This window comes from Phoca vitulina, unplaced genomic scaffold, assembly GCF_004348235.1.
Source record: "Phoca vitulina isolate PV1807 unplaced genomic scaffold, GSC_HSeal_1.0 scaffold6, whole genome shotgun sequence".
NCBI lineage: Eukaryota > Metazoa > Chordata > Mammalia > Carnivora > Phocidae > Phoca > Phoca vitulina.
In genome coordinates, this window is record NW_022589709.1 from 45,683,833 (window position 1) to 45,700,303 (window position 16,471).

The window sequence follows — 16,471 nt, forward strand, 5'->3', positions numbered from 1 at the left end:
ATCTTAACATATTAACATTTTCCATGGTACAAGCACATGCGTATATGACTGTTTTTTGCTCATATAATATCCCATTGTGTATTCCATTTACTTAGGACCTATCTACCATAGCTCTAAGGGAATTCTCAGCATCTATTTTGTGCTGGTCCCTCCTTCATCCTCCCATATATACACAGTCTGAAACAATGATGGGGAAGAAATGATTGGAGCATGGATGGACACTGATTTAGGAGTATCAGAGGCTGCCCAGAAAACTGAACTGTGGCCAGGCCTAACATGATGGCTGCCACTCTAATGATTCTCTACTTTCTATGTCCTCAGTTACCGAACTCACTATGTTCATGTCCTATTTCTAATTTCCCTAAAGACTCTTCATCAGTACTACTGCCATGTAGAAGGTGGAAATCTAAATCCTTTGCTCATTTTCCACCATACTAAGGCTCTAGAGAGGGAACATTTAGGAAAGTACTGCTTGGCCATGACCAAGATGTATTTACAGCTCCTTAAAATGGCCACCTTCTCCTCTGATAGGAAAGAAAACCATTTGGAAAATTTGGAAAATAGATAGAGCTAACTAATCCAGAATTCTCTGGAGAAGGCTCATTTCCTGTTTGGGAAGCTACCACAATGGCACACAATCCTCAACCGCTGGAGAAAATACGTGACCCGGTATTTACACAAAAAGAATAGCTGGAGCATAATAAGCCTGGCATGAGAGATATGGTTGTGCTTTTGATCAAATGGAAACGTTTTGCCACAATAATGCAAAAGCACTTTCTGGACAGTTCAGGAATAGCAAATCAAGCATCAGGGGGCCACATATTATACACTGCCCTCCCCCACTGCTTTACAGCACAGGGGTGCGTTTGTCTCCACCGTTTCATCTTTGTTCCCTGCTGCTTTCCAGTCTACGGCAGTGGTGTGGAATACTGATGAGATAACACCTCTTTCAACCTCTGGCAGACATTTTAAAGCAATTAGTTCAAGGACCAAGTACCCAGTATGCATTTTTGTGGGCAATTTGCGGAACAAATTTCCTATCATCTTGAGGATATTTTGAGTTTTAAATATAATGGCTTATCACAGTCACAGTACATCTCCCTTAATTTGATGTATTGCATATATAAAATAGAAAAGCATATCCAAACTACAGATAAAGACCCAGAACCATGCTTTCTAGCACAGATATTTGATATTGATTCATACTAACATGACTTTAAGGAGAAAGAGGAAGAGCAAAATTAACTTATTTTTCCATATGGTTTCCTAATATTTACACAGTTTTGATTTGGTCTCATTTTTTTTATACAACTGGAGATAAATGTTAATTCAGAAATAAAAGAGAACAAGATACTTTCTTAATATAATCACTGACAGCCAAATATAGTCAAGTTCTAGGTGTTAAGTTTACATGTCTTACATTAATAAATATAATTGGATATATAGAAACATAATTCCTTCTAGTTAACACCCTTTCCACAAACATACATTGATAGTGGTAAACCCTTCACATTTTTCATATACTCTCACATTTACTTACCAATCCATTTTAAACAATCTTAAGGATTATCCTAAAAAGATCCTAAATTGGAAAATTGTTCTTATGTTTCAGAGCTACTGGTTTGATTGAAAGATAAAAAGTCTACTGGATATACTGGATATAATTATAATGTTATTATTATATATTCCATATAACTCTTTCAGATGTTGCCATACACATATGTATAAACACATGCATATGATGTTATACATCTCTGTAGAGATATAAATGGTCACAACATATATTTTGTTTCCTTCAAACATCTCTTACATAACAGAGTAATAAAAATACACCCTGGGCTGGCCTAGATTATGATACAGTTGAAAAAAATGCATAATAAGAAGTAAAGTGACTTTCTTCGTCGTTTTTTTTTTTTTTAAAAAAAGAGGCAAAATCAGGAAAATAAGGGCTTCCAAATGTCTTATCTAGTAAACACAATTACTTCATCTTTTTAAAATGCTGGTAGTATGAATTCTCAGTGAACAAAATAAGTCTATATCAGGAGCCAAAGCACATAGCATCTGAAATAGTTACCATTTATATAAAGAGTCCATATAAGTAATCAATTGGCATACTTACATTTCATGTCTTTTTTTTATTTATTATTAATCCTATAATTTGAGGTAAATTAAATTTATAAATATCAACTTCCTAAATTTTGATTAATATTAATGGCTTCTGATTCTCATTGCCTGATTACTCCTTATTGCTCATTAGTTTGCTGGTGCCACCAAATACTAATGACCAATAAGTGTTAACGTACTCCGATAATGTACAGTAATGACCGAGAGTTTGATTTAATCATACTAAGTAAAGATTTTATGCTAAATATATGCTAGTCTACATATATTATAAACTTACAAATCATTAACTTAAATCTATAGCAATATGAGAGCTTAGTGTTTTTATAATACAAGAACATTAGCACATACCGTCCTTGAACATCATTCCAATCTCTCAGAAGCCTTTCATTTTCCTTCTGCAGGTGCTCATTTTTGGCTTGGTTTTCTGTGATAGTATCCAGGCAATCACAAATAAGTTTTCTAATGACCTCAGCTGGACTTGCAACTTTCTCCAGGTTGAAGGAACCAAGTCTGAACTAGAACAAAAGGAAAACATTATTAGTTTTGGGAGAATATCAAAATTGAGTGGCCCAGTTTTAAATATACATAATTTCTTCTGAGGGGGAAAAAATGCAGTACATTTATCAGATACAAATACAGTGAAGAAAAACTGGGCAACTTCCTACCTTCTTACGGAAGTTTATCATGTAAATCAACATATAACCCAAGAATAATTTGTGTAAGTGGTAAGTCACTCTCCCATCTCCTAGCAGAGAAGAAAACAACTAAATACCATATAAGCATACTACCATTTGTTTATTACAACTTAATTTAAGTCACCTCTCAGAGTAAGAAAAGGAATTATACACGAAGATTTTTTTTTGCAAGATTTTTTTAAATTTATTTATTCGTCGGAGAGAGAGAGCACAAGCAGGGGGAGTGGCAGGCAGAGGGAGAAGCAGACTCCCCGCTGAGCAAGGAGCCTGATGCAGGACTCGATCCCAGGACCCTGAGATCATAACAAGATCCAAAGGCAGATGATTAACTGGGTGAGCCACCCAGGCATCCCTATACACGAAGATTTTTATTTTATTTTTTTTTTTAAGATTTTATTTATTTTTATACACGAAGATTTTTAACTGTACTTTCTGTTACTAGCGATAAGAGAATAAGTGACATAATATATTTCTGAAGAAAGAGCAAAATTTTGGTAATAGTTAAGAGAAATGCAGGGTTTTAGGAAACTGATAAACCTGAGGTACCATTCAGTAATTACCTCTGATTCAAAAACCAATAAATTACAAATAATACTGTCTAATGTCAAGTTTGTGTACTTCTTCATAAAGGTAAGACTTGTGAAAATATATCCTCTACTAGAAGGCACTTTAAAATAAAATAGTATAATACAGTTTCATTATAGTTATGGAATTTAGAAGGGGACATGGGTTGTCCTCATTTGGTAGATAAAAATAATGAAATATAGTGATTTAATCATAATTATAATTATCCTTACTATTAAAATTATTGTAATAGCTACATATAAGATTTTAAAAATGATAATTATTATTATATAGTTACCATGTCCTGTAGTTGAAATTTAACTCAGGCAAAACACACATACAACTCATCTAATCATCACCAGAATGAAACTATCATATCTACTTCATAAATTAGTAAACTGAGGTTCAGAGTAGTTATCTAATATATTGAAGGAATATAGCCAAAATTCTACTATGCTATGCTGTTATGCTGTTTCCTGACATAAGAGAATAACCTAATTTAAAAACTAGTGGTATCTAACTGAACAACAACAAAATAAATAATTAAATAAATAAATAAATAAATAAAATAAAATAAAATAAAATAAAATAAAATAAAAAATCTAGTGGTGCACCCGGGTGGCTCACTCAGTTAAGCATCTGACTTTTGGATTCAGTTCAGGTCCTGATGTCATGACTCGTGAGACAAGAGGCCCATATCAGACTCTCTGCTCAGCAGGAGTCTGCTTGGACATTCTGTCCCTCTGCCCCTTCCCCACACACACTCTCTCTCTCTTAAATAAATAAATCTTTTAAAAAATAAGTAATGAAACATTAAAAATTTAAAAACTTGTAAAAGGAAGAATTAGATTCACAACCTACACATAATTCTTAAGAGAGACTCTAATGGCATTGACTGGTAGAACTGAGAGCAAAACTGAAGGTTTTTTGGGTTGCCAGATCAGTAATTTCTACTATGGTATTCATTTAATAGGAACATAGTATATATATATGTGTATTTATACACACACACACACAGATATACACACACACATATGAAAAGAAAGTTTTATCTGTGTAAAGAATATATAAATTGAAAGTAAATTTAAGGGCAAAAATAAATTTAAGCATTTACCTTTTGAAGCTTTTCTTAGTTATAAACACACACACACACACACACACACACAAGTTAAAGAACACCTATAGAATATATAGAATATAACTTTGAATTGATATAAAATAGAAGAAAAATTAAGCTTATTATTATATAATACATTACATTATCAGTAAAACATAAGCCCACAAAATGATTTTGTATTCTCTCATTATCACAATTGTCAGGCAGAGATAGACATTTTTAGAAATGAAAGAGTTTTTAATTATTTGAAAGTTTCAACAATGCCAAATGGATAATGAATTCATGCCACACTCTGATCCTGAATAAAGTAATTGGTAAAATACAAATGTACAGATGAGCATAAGTCCAGCTGCCTACTCATCTATCTTAGATGGCAAAGGAAGAAGGGAACCAATTCTAAATCACTAATAAGCCATTTCTTTCAAAATATCATTCAAACCTATATATTCAAATTCCAAAAGAGAATTCCTAAATCTTCTCTTGGCTAGTCACTATAGAATAAACTTAAAATGTCATTTCTTAGGAATAGGCAACTATTTTCTGTTTCCGTTTTCTAATTATATTCACTAGTATTTGGTCCTTTAATGGGTGTGAACATGTTTTTCTAAACCATAAAAATATACAAGAAGTATCTAGAATTCAATCCAAGAAAAGAAATTTACTTGAAACATTCAACTTATTTCTTAGAAAAATTTTGAAATGGCAGAGGAACTCTGCTGGGCCATCCTTCCTGTAACACACGCAGTTCAGAGCCACAGCACAAAGCTCCCTTCTACCCTCACTGCTGCTGTTCCAGCCTTTCCGCATCAATGAAGATGGAAGGGGACATATGCACTGAACTCTGATCAGGGCCTTTTATCAGACCTAATGAAACGAGAAGCGTAAAGTATTTCTGCACTCTCACTCTATATCAAGCCGATTTAAAAAAAAAGATTTTATTTATTTTAAAGACAGAGGGAGAGCAAGAGACCATGGGTAGGGGGAGGAGCAGAAGGAGAGGGACAAGCAGACTCTGTGCTGAGTGCAAAGCCCAACAGGGGGCTGAATCCAAAGACCCTGAGATCATGATCTGAGCCGAAATCAAGAGTCTGACGCTTAACCAACTGAGCCACCCATGTGCCCCTATATCCAGCAGACCTTTATACTAGCCTACAAATAAAAAGTGGCAACTTAAAAAAGTATTATTTTTAAAACAAGCAAATTTGCACAAAAGCCACATTATATGGATGCGATGGTTTTAAAAACTTCTACTTTAGCTTTTTGTTTGACATAGAAGGCTATTAGCACAGCTTTTAATTATTAGTTCTGTAATTTCAAAATAATCTAAATATAAAATCAGGACTTCAAATGGTACACCAGAATCAGAAACCACAAATTAAAGGCATCCTGAAAGCATGTCTCTCCTTTAGAGGCATGGTCAAAAACGTTTTTTTGTAGTCAGTTCTCAAGATCTTGTAGATAATTCGGTACATAGACCTATACTAGGCACCTCATTCAGTCTTTAATCTAAAATTTTAAGACACATCTTTAAGACACAGTCTATAATCTAAAATTTTAAGTTGAGAACAATTAACTTTTTAAATGTTGATAACTGTAGGAGTTTGCATTAGTTGGTTCTAAAGTGTCATAATTTTAGATATTAAAACAAGTAAATAATAACATTTTTAAAATCCAATCTGCAGGGGCACCTGGGTGGCTCAGTCGTTAGGCGTCTGCCTTCGGCTCGGGTCATGATCCCAGGGTCCTGGGATCGAGCCCCACGTCGGGCTCCCTGCTCTGTGGGAAGCCTGCTTCTCCCTCTCCCACTCCCCCTGCTTGTGTTCCCTCTCTCGCTGTGTCTCCCTCTGTCAAATAAATAAATAAAATCTTTAAAAAAAAAAAAAATCCAATCTGCATTAAAAGGTCTCAATTTCAGAAAACTTATCTATTTTCTTTAGCCAGTGCTTTGTTTATTCTGGGTATCTGTCAATTCTTAAATCCAAGATTAAATGACATACCTCCTTACCCACCCACTTCAAAGCCCAGGTCACATTCTCTATAACTACTTTAGCCTATACTGACCTGTCTATTCTTAATACTTCAGAGTTTGTCTCAAAATTTTTCCCTCCTGTCATCCTCCTTATATTTTCCTCTGGTTGTTTCAGAAATGTAGTCTTTTAAATATCTAGCTCTTTAAGATCAGAGGGCCTATCTTACATTTTTTCACTGTCTCTACAGTATCTTGCACAGCTCTAGACAAATATTAAGCACTAAATAAAGACTCCAATTTTTTATTGGAATGATCCTTATTAATAAAGGAATGTAACTATAATGGGGCAGGCAAATAAAAAAACTGGGACAATGGGGCGCCTGGGTGGCTCAGTCAGTTAAGTGTCCAACTTTTGATCTCAGCTCAGGTCTTGATCTCAGGGTGAGTTCAAGCCCCACGCTGGGCTCCCCACTGGGGGCAGAGCCTACTTAAAAAAGACAAAAAGCAAAAAAAAAATGGGACCGTGATGCTCTGAACACAAATTAAAAAATATTTTAAATAGTTCAAGAATATAACAAAGTTTTATCTTATTGAACAGTATAACTGAAACAAAAAAATGCATGTTAAAAAACTATATAATAGCACTTGATACTATGATAATATATATGTTTAATAAAACCTACACAGATTTTTTTTGTCAGATTTTTTTTAAAGAATGTTTTCAGGTTCTTTGGAGTGACCAGATTAAAGAGAATATACAGCATTACTAAAGTATACAAAATAAACACTATGGATAATTACTAACCAATTCCTGGGGGATTGTTTGTGGCCCTTCTGAATGCTTCTGGGGAGAGGAGAGTTATCACAGAGTGAGCTGATATTCTGCTTAGAACACATCAATTAAAGAATTTGAGTTTTGATACATTATCAAAGTAGTCTAAATAACCTTGCAGACGTAATTTTTGCTACTGTTCTGGGAACCAAAATGTAAAGCTAAAGGAAAAGGAGGAATAAAGATACCTTGATGTTATTACAAGGCAAATGACGGCAAGGAGGAACTCATTTTTTTCAGTATGTTTTTAATTTATTCCTATCAGACTAAAGTTTAGCTGTATCTAGATATGTGTACACTAAAAAAGTAAAGCCTGCCCATTATAGTTTATAATACAGAATGTTTTGTCTATTTTAGACAAATACACAGTTGCATATACTTAGCTGTTATAATACACAGTTACAAAATTCAGTAATATAGGAAATCAGTCAAGTTTTAAAAAAGAGACTAAACTGTATTACTTTGGCCTACTTATGTTAATTATCACTTGTTCATATTTTGGATCAAATATATTTTTACTAAGATATGTATCATGAACTCTTTGGTTTAGTGGCCTGTTGAAATGTTTATTTCATATTTAAATAAATAACATTACAAATGTACCTCCTAAAGCAGTAATTTCTCTAGGTTGACAACTGATCACATTTCTTTTCGAAGATATCTAGAACTTAGAAAAGAATACTGATAAGGACTCCTTCTAAAAAAGATAAAAGAGCTCTATATACTAGGAGAATACTAATCTCACTTTTCCCACTGTTTTCTTGCCCAAATTTCTTACAGCTCATAAAAAAAATGTTTAAATATCTCAAGATGATTGTATGGTCAAGCAAGGCTCTGTATATTTTAGATTCTGTAGGTTCTTACAATCAAAATGCAATCATCTAAAAGTGAAAAATACTCTGATCTCGAATTAGAGTGCTACAAAATTATTAGAATTTTAAGGCCATGCTATGTGCTTTAATATATTAAATATCATCTAAGAATTCTTATTTTGGTCTTCATAATTGTAAAAATCATTGGTAGAAGTCAGAGAATCCTTCACAACAAAAACCCAAAGCCTATGTGGTAAGGGAATCTCCAAAGTTACTTTTACTTTGAATGACTATAAATGTTCACTCCACTACTGTCTTAAAATGGATGATGAGTCTTTTGGTTCATGAGACATACAGTAAAATCTAGATTTATCTCAGCCTAATTAGGAGTTAAAATTAATAATTAAAGATTATACTATACAGGGATTTAGAATCAACTGGAAGATTTTTTATAGTAACTGGATTGGGGGGGGGGAGGTGACAGAAAGCAGTAGATACCTATTATTTGCCTGTTACTTTATTTTTGGTATTAGGTGCTGATAAAGAAATATTGCCTTGGATTCCCTAACACTCTTCTAAATCTCATAATACTTATCTAATCACATCTGTGCAGTATGCTTCTCTGTCCTCCACTTAGATGCTAAATGGTAATATTTCTTGGTATGGTCTCTTGACCTACTTTTCTTTTTCCTCTATAGTTATAGGATTATCCAATATCACAGCTTCCATTATTACCGATAAATTGAAAACTGCCAAATGTATATGTAGGTGAGGGCTCTCCTAAACTCGAGACTTACGTACACATTTAACTCTGTTTTGGAATGGTGCCAGCAAAATGACCTATGCAAACCTCAAACTTTAAATGCCCAAACAGAATTCACTGTCCATCCCCCCTCACTACTAACCTAGCTCTTCCCTGCATTTTCCACTAGACATTCACCGTTTACTCAGTTATACTTGGGTGGTCTAGTGAGTAAGTATGGATATCTATCATAGCATTACAGTATTTACTTTTTTTTTTTTGTAGTATGCTAAAAGCTGCAAAAGGACAGTGGCTACATATTACACATAGTATCCCCAGTTTTTTTTCTTAAATTAATAGACTTTATTTTTTTGGAGCACTTTTAGTTTTATAGAATAATAGAATGGGGACAGTTCCCATTCACACCCCCCCACCCGCAGGTGCCCCTAATATTAACATCTGCATGCATGTGCTACATTTGCCACAATAGAGGAGATCAATACTGTTTAGCTAGTAATACTTAAACTCCATATTTTATAGCAGGGTTAATTATTTATGTTGTACAGGTGACCCTTGAGTGACATGGGTTTGAACTGCACAGGTCCACTTACATGTGGACTTCTTACAGTACAGTCCTGTAAAGGTATTTTCAGTTCCTTAAGATTTTCTTAGTAACATTTTCTTTCCTCTAGCTTACTTTATTGTAAGAATACAGTATATAATACATATAAAATACAAAACATGTGTTAGGCGATGGTTTATGTTACTGGTAAGGCTCCTGGTCAACATAAGACTATTAGAAATTAAGTTTTGGGGGAGTCAAAAGTTAGTATCCCCATTCTTACACGGTGAAACGCAGAATACATTCATTCATTCATTTATCAGACTTTTTGAATATGTACTATGTACTAGGCATTGGAGATACTGCTGTTAGAAAGGAAAACAATGTGTTCTCTTGGAAAGAGTTGATGGTGCACAATGATTATAATTTCACACAGCTGTAGAATCAATGAAGAAAATAAAATAAGTAATGAGAATGTGACTAGAGGGCAGCATATCTTTGGATGTGGTAGTCAGGGAAAAAGACCTTGCAAAAACTTAGGGGGAGAACACAGTTGAGGCGATGGAAAAGGTAGGCAGGAGACTAGATCACAGGATTTTGTAGGCTACAGTAAGAAGTTGAGCATTTATTCCAATTACAACAAAAAGCCACTGGAAGGTTATATGCAGGAAAATGACTGCTTAAATAGTACACAGCACTTCCTCTAAGACTGCACCTGATTATCTCAACCTCCTGGGACTCATATCCTGTATAATCCCCCCCCCCCTTAACTGCAAGGAGGCCTGTGATTTGCTTCTTATCAACAGAATACAGCAAAGGTAACATATATCACTTCAGTGATTAAGTTATATAAGATTATAATATCCACTTTGCTAATAGAGTTTTTCCTTGCTGGCTTTTATGACACTAGCAGCCATGTTGGAGAAGCCCATGCAGCAGGGAACTGAGAGTGATTTCTGACAAATAATCATTTTAAAACCGTAGGAGGCCTCTGACCAACAGCCAGTGCATTAGATGGGTTTTCTAAAGACAGAGAAACAATAAGATGTTTATACATATAGAGACTTATTGTAAGCAATTGGCTGACATGATTTTTTTTTTTTTTTTTAAGATTTTATTTATTTTTTTTGACAGAGAGAGACACAGTGAGAGAGAGAACACAAGCAGGGGGAGTCGGAGGGGGAGAAGCAGGCTTCCCACCGAGCAGGGAGCCCGGTTTGGGGCTCGATCCCAGGACCCTGGGATCATGACCTGAGCCGAAGGCAGACACTTAAAGACTGAGCCACCCAGGCGCCCCAGCTGACATGATTGTGAAGGTTGGTTAAGTCCAAAATCTGCTGGGTGGACCAGCAGGCTGGTAATCTAGGAAGAGTCAATGAAATCTCTCGGCAGATTTCCTTCTTGTTCTGGGGAGATCGGTCTTTTGTGCTGTTCAGACATTCAACTAAGGTCCTCCCTCATTTGGAGGGCATTCTGCTTTACCCAAAGTCCGCTTATCTAAATGTTAATCTCACCCAAACACTTCCTCACAGATATCCAGAATAATGTTTGACCACATATCTAGGCACTTTTAGCCCATCCAAGTTAACACATAAAGTTAACCATCACAGCCAGCAAAGAAACTGAGGCCCTCAGTCCAAGAGGCTATAAGGAACTGAATTGTGCCAGCAACAACATGACCTTAAAAACAAATCTTTCACCTTTGAGATGAGACTGCAGCTCTGGACAAAACCTTGATTGCAGCTTTCACAGGAGTCCTAGCAAAGCCATGCCTGGATTTCTGACCCATGGAAACCATGAAATAATAAATGTACATGGTTTCAAGCTGCCAAGTTTGTGATAACCTGTTACTCAACAACACATAATTAATACAAATGTGCTTCAATATTACCAGTCTAAAAACAAAAGCAAAGCAAAACAAAACAAAACCACTTTAATGTCATATCTAATTCTAGCTACTGTTCAGTTTTCTGCTTCTGTCAGAGCAAAATATCTCCAAAAATATACGTAGTATCTTCCAAAAGTTCTTCCAGTAGTCCTGCTTCCAACAGTTACTAGCCACACATGAGCTATTTAACTTTAAATTAGCTAAAATTAAAAACTGAGCTCCTCAGTAACACAAGCCACATTTTAGGGCTCAACAGCAACATGTAGCTAGTAATTGCTGTATCAGATAGCACAGATACAGAATCTATCATCCCAGAAAGTTTTTCAGAATAGCATCGATCTGTTTCCTCATTTTATTACAACCCATTTTCTCTTTAAATACTCCAATGGACAAAAAGGCTTTTTATAATCTGTCCCATTACTACCTCTCTAATTGCATCTCTCACTTGAATAGGTCAATTATTCCGATATGTAATAAGCAGCTACCCCCAAATGTAATTAATGGTGCTCCCCACAAAATGTCTATACCCTACTTTCTGTAACTTGTGAATATGTTACTTTCTCTGTGAAAAAGGGACTTTGCAGATGTGTTAAGGATACAGACCTTGAGATGATGAGATTATTGTGGATTATCTGGATGAGCCCAATCTATTCACATAAATCCTTACAATCAGAGAAGTTTCCTTTTCCTTTCTCAGCTACAGTCAGAAGGACGTGGAATTTGAAGAGAAGCACAGAAAGATGCAAAATTGCTGGCTTTGAAGACCGAAGGAGACCTTGAACCAAAATGTGGGTGGTGTCCAAAAGCTGGGAAAAGGCAAGGCAATGGGTTCTTCTGTAGAGCTTCCAAAAAGAAATACAGTACTGCTGACACATTGATTTTAGCTAGATGAGACTACTATGTCGGACTTTTTTTTTTTTAAAGATGTTCTTTCTTTCTGTTTTCCTTTCTTTCTTTCTTTCGAGAAAGAGAGAGCCTGCGAGCAGGGTGCGGGTAGGGGAAGAGGGAAAGGGGAGAGACAATCTCAAGCAGACTCTACACTGACCGTGGAGCCCAATGCAGGGCTCAGTCCCATGACCCTGAGATCATGACCTGAGCCGAAATCAATAGTTGGACCCTTAACTGACTGAGCCACCCAGGTGCCCCTGTGTTGGACTTTTGACCTACAGAAACATGGGATAGTGAATTTACATTATTTTGAGCTGGTAAGTTTCTGGTTATTTGTTACAGTAGCAACTAAAAATGAATATAGTGTATCGGGGTCTATGGCAGGATAAGTAATTGACCCCCAGTGATGCCTACATCCTAATTCCCAGAATCTGTGAATATTACCTTATATAGCAGAAGGGACTTTGCAAATGTGATTATATCAGTGATCCTGAGATGGGGCTATTATCATGGATCATCCAGGTGGCCCAATGTAATCACAAGGGTCCTTATAAGGGGGAAGCAGGAGATCAGACTGAGCTAAGGCAGTGTGAAGATGAAAAGAGATTGGAATGATGTGGACACAGGCCAAGGAAGGCTGGCAGCCTCTTGATGCTGAAAGAAATAAGAAAACCACTAAGTCTGTCCTACTTTGTTACGGTGGTAACAGGAAACTAATAGTCTTTGCATATTCTTCTAGAATGTTCTTCTCCCTGAATTGCACATGGCTTCCTCTTGTATTTTATTCAGGTCTCTATTCAATGTTACCTCTGGAAACACTGTCTTGACTACCTTAACTATGATATAAGCATTCCAGAATCCTTCAAATAGTCCTACAAAGAAATAGCAATAGTACAGGTATTAAACAATATTTCATAATCTTTGCAGCAGTTGTCATCATCTTAATTCATTTTATTTATAAATGGTTATTGTCTCCCTTCCCCACACTCATAGTAGGGATTCAAAATATGTCTGTTAACTGCGTGAATGAATACTTGGTCATAAATGCTACAAATATTCTTCTGGTCTGGCAATATTACTTATAGAGCATTTACGTTTTAATGTACTTAAATGTAAAAATAGTTTCCTTTGGGGTGCCTGGCTGGCTCAGTCAGTGAAACATGCATCTCCTGATCTTGGGATTGTAGGTTCAACCCCACACCAGGTGTAGAGAATACTTAAAAATAAAATCTTAAAAATAGTTTCCTTTCAAGGTCTTTACAAATCAGAGAAAGTGACTACTTACCTATATTTTCATTTTTAATTTACTTCTCCAAATACATAAGCAATGTTCCCTCACCATTTACTCAGTGAACCACTCTCTCCCTGATATAAAACGCCACGATTATTAGAAACTACATATTTATGTATACTTAAGTATTTTCTTGAGTTTCCTCTTCACTACCATCATTCACTATTCTTTTACGAGTGCTAAGATGCTCCTTTAATTATGACAGCTTTATAATGTTTTATTATTAAAGATTATAAATTCCACCTCATAATTCCTTTTTCAATATTGTATTTATTGTCTAGTTTTGCCAAGCACATCCCAAGAATTTTGACTGTGAATTTCAGACAAGCTAAAAACAAACAAAAAAAAGCGACTAAAAAATACTAGGAGCTTTGCTTGGAATTACACTCATTTTCAAATTATTTTATAAGGAATTAACTTATTTCCAATATGAATTAACAGTGTAATTCCTCCATTCAGGATCATTATGTTTCTTCATCTAATCAAGAGTTATTTTTATGTCCTTTGGCTAAGTTTCTTATTGCTTTGTTTAAATCAGACTCCCTCCACTGCAGCTGATAAGATTACCAAATGATCTGTAGGTAGAAATATAAATGCGACTGTCTACTTAGTCTTATTTTTGATACCTTGATCATATCAAAAGAATTACATGGTGTACGGGAACCTTAGAAATCTCTATTTTAGAATCCCAATACTGACATTTATTTTCAGTGGGGTCCTACACAAGCAATTGTAACCACTGTATTCAAAATAATGACTTACCCTTTTTTTTTAATATCCATATAAATTTTATTTATTTTTTTTATTATTATGTTATGTTAATCACCATACATTACACCATTAGTTTTTGATGTAGTGTTCCATGATTCATTGTTTGCGTGATAATGACTTATCCTATACAAGATTTGTGAACAAAAACCTAAGCGCTGATCATGAGGGATTTTGTAAATAAACCACAACGGAAGTAACACCTAAAGACACAAAAAACTCCATTCTCTTAAGTTAGTTTGAATTTGATTTGTCTTCTAAAAATGGTTGATTACTTTAACACAGTAGCATTCCAGAGTGGCTATGACAGAGAAAAATGTCATTGGGGCTGGGATCACTGCTGTTGCTTAGCTTCTAAGGCCCCAAAGAAATAGTAAGCAAGCAAACACTAGACAAAACTTATGATAAAATATCCTGCTGTGGGATAATTAGGAAATGTGTTAATAAAACATAAAATGAAATGGATTGGATCATTTACTTCAGAACTTAAACCAGTTTATCCTGTTAAGTAACAATTGTTCAGGTCTCTCATAACATTCTCTAGGAAAATTAAAACAATAGAATCTTGTAATTTTTTTTTTCTGATTATAAAATTCTGGCCCTTTGTCCTTTAAAAATTTCAGAAACTTAAGGCTAACCTCCCCTACCCTACCCCCAAGGCACTAAATTACATTTTTTGATGAAATAGCATAACTGGTTAAAAGTCATTAAATTGACATTAGAAACGTTTTGGAAACAAAATATTCTCATAAAAAAATATTGTTAACTGTAACTCTAATATTCTTAAAATCAATTATCATAAACTAATAAACTCAAAACTAGTGATCCTTAAAAAATCATAAAAGTACCAAGTATCTTTAAATCCTCAACTTAAATGAAATGATGAAACATGAAATCAAAGACAAAATCAAAAATTTTCCTGTATGGTTTATGAATTTACTTCTAAAAAAATTTTAAATAATTGCCTTTTTAAACTGTGGATTAAAAATTCTTCTGCCATATTTTTTTCATTCAAAAATATTTACTAACGGGGCACCTGGGTGGCTCAGTCAGTTAAGCTTCTGACTCTTGATCTCCAGCTCAGGTCTTGCTCTCAGGGTCATGAGTTCAAGCCCTGCACTGAGCTCCACACTGGTGTGGAACCTACTTAAAAAAAAAAAAAAAAATAAGAATCCTAAAAAACTTTATTGTAATTCAGTGGCAGATCTTTAGGAAATAAATTTCTATCTAAAATATTTATACAGAAAACTAATAATATTTACTTTGATTTTTTCCCTTATTTACCTAGAGACAAGATAAAAACAAAGCATTCGTCTAAAAAACATTTTAAAAATTTTCAAGGCTTTTTTTAGGTGAATAATCACTAAATAGGAAAACTGCCTATTAGATATAAAAATTACTATCTATTGATACTTGAGAAGAACCGAAGAGCACAACAGATAGTAACCATGCATCTAATTGAATTTTCTTGCAAAGAAAAATGTAATTAAGAATTAACACTGAGGTAGTTCCAGTTCAGGTAATGGCAAAGTAAGCTATATTAGACTAAGTCCCCTGGAGGTAACAATTATAAACTTTGAACCAAAAACCAAAAAACAAAACCTATCAAGGGACTGAAGAACGACTGACAGCAGGCAGCAACTGGAAGGTACTAAAACAGGGTGAGACCCATGTTTCCATGAGTTCCTCACAGGGCAATCTCCCCTGACCTAGAGCTCATATAGATAAGTAGAAACCATACGTACTGACTTGAGGTATCAAAGAATAAAATTCTGGGCTGCACATAACACACACACACACACACACACACACACACACAAAGAAATAGATAGAAAACAGGAGAGAAATTATAAGAAGATTAGAGGATAAGCACAGTACAGGATCAGTGAAAATCCATATAATAGAGTTAGCCAAAAGACGATCAGTTAAAATCCACATAATAAAGTTAGCCAAAACATAAAACAAAACAGAAAAGGAATTTAAAAAGTAGGAGAAATACATGAACTGAAATTTCCAGACAGAAAGAGACTACTAAGGTCCCAGCACACTGGATTTAAAAAAGGACTTCTATGAAGACATAACAACATTAAATTTCAGACTGGGACAAAAAGAGAATCCCAGAAGATTCCAGATTCCATTAAAACAGGTTATATGTGCTTTTCTCAGGAAACAAACTGAGGTTTGCTGGAGTGGTGGGGGGTGGGAGGGATGGGGTGGCT

The 16,471-nt window shown here is 34.9% G+C and overlaps 1 protein-coding gene across 5 annotated transcripts in view; it reads right to left on the bottom strand.

Moving 5' to 3' along the window:
* The window catches only part of XRCC4 (X-ray repair cross complementing 4), a 336,322-nt gene that overhangs the window by 231,290 nt on the left and 88,561 nt on the right, over positions 1-16,471 (bottom strand). For all 5 annotated transcript variants that reach the window (XR_004299391.1, XR_004299390.1, XM_032404048.1 and 2 more), the window contains exon 4: positions 2,473-2,639. Coding sequence is in view for 3 of the 5 variants with exons in the window: in XM_032404048.1 (XP_032259939.1) it covers positions 2,473-2,639 (167 nt within the window). In the remaining 2 variants the exon portion in view is untranslated. The remainder of the gene's footprint in view (positions 1-2,472; positions 2,640-16,471) is intronic.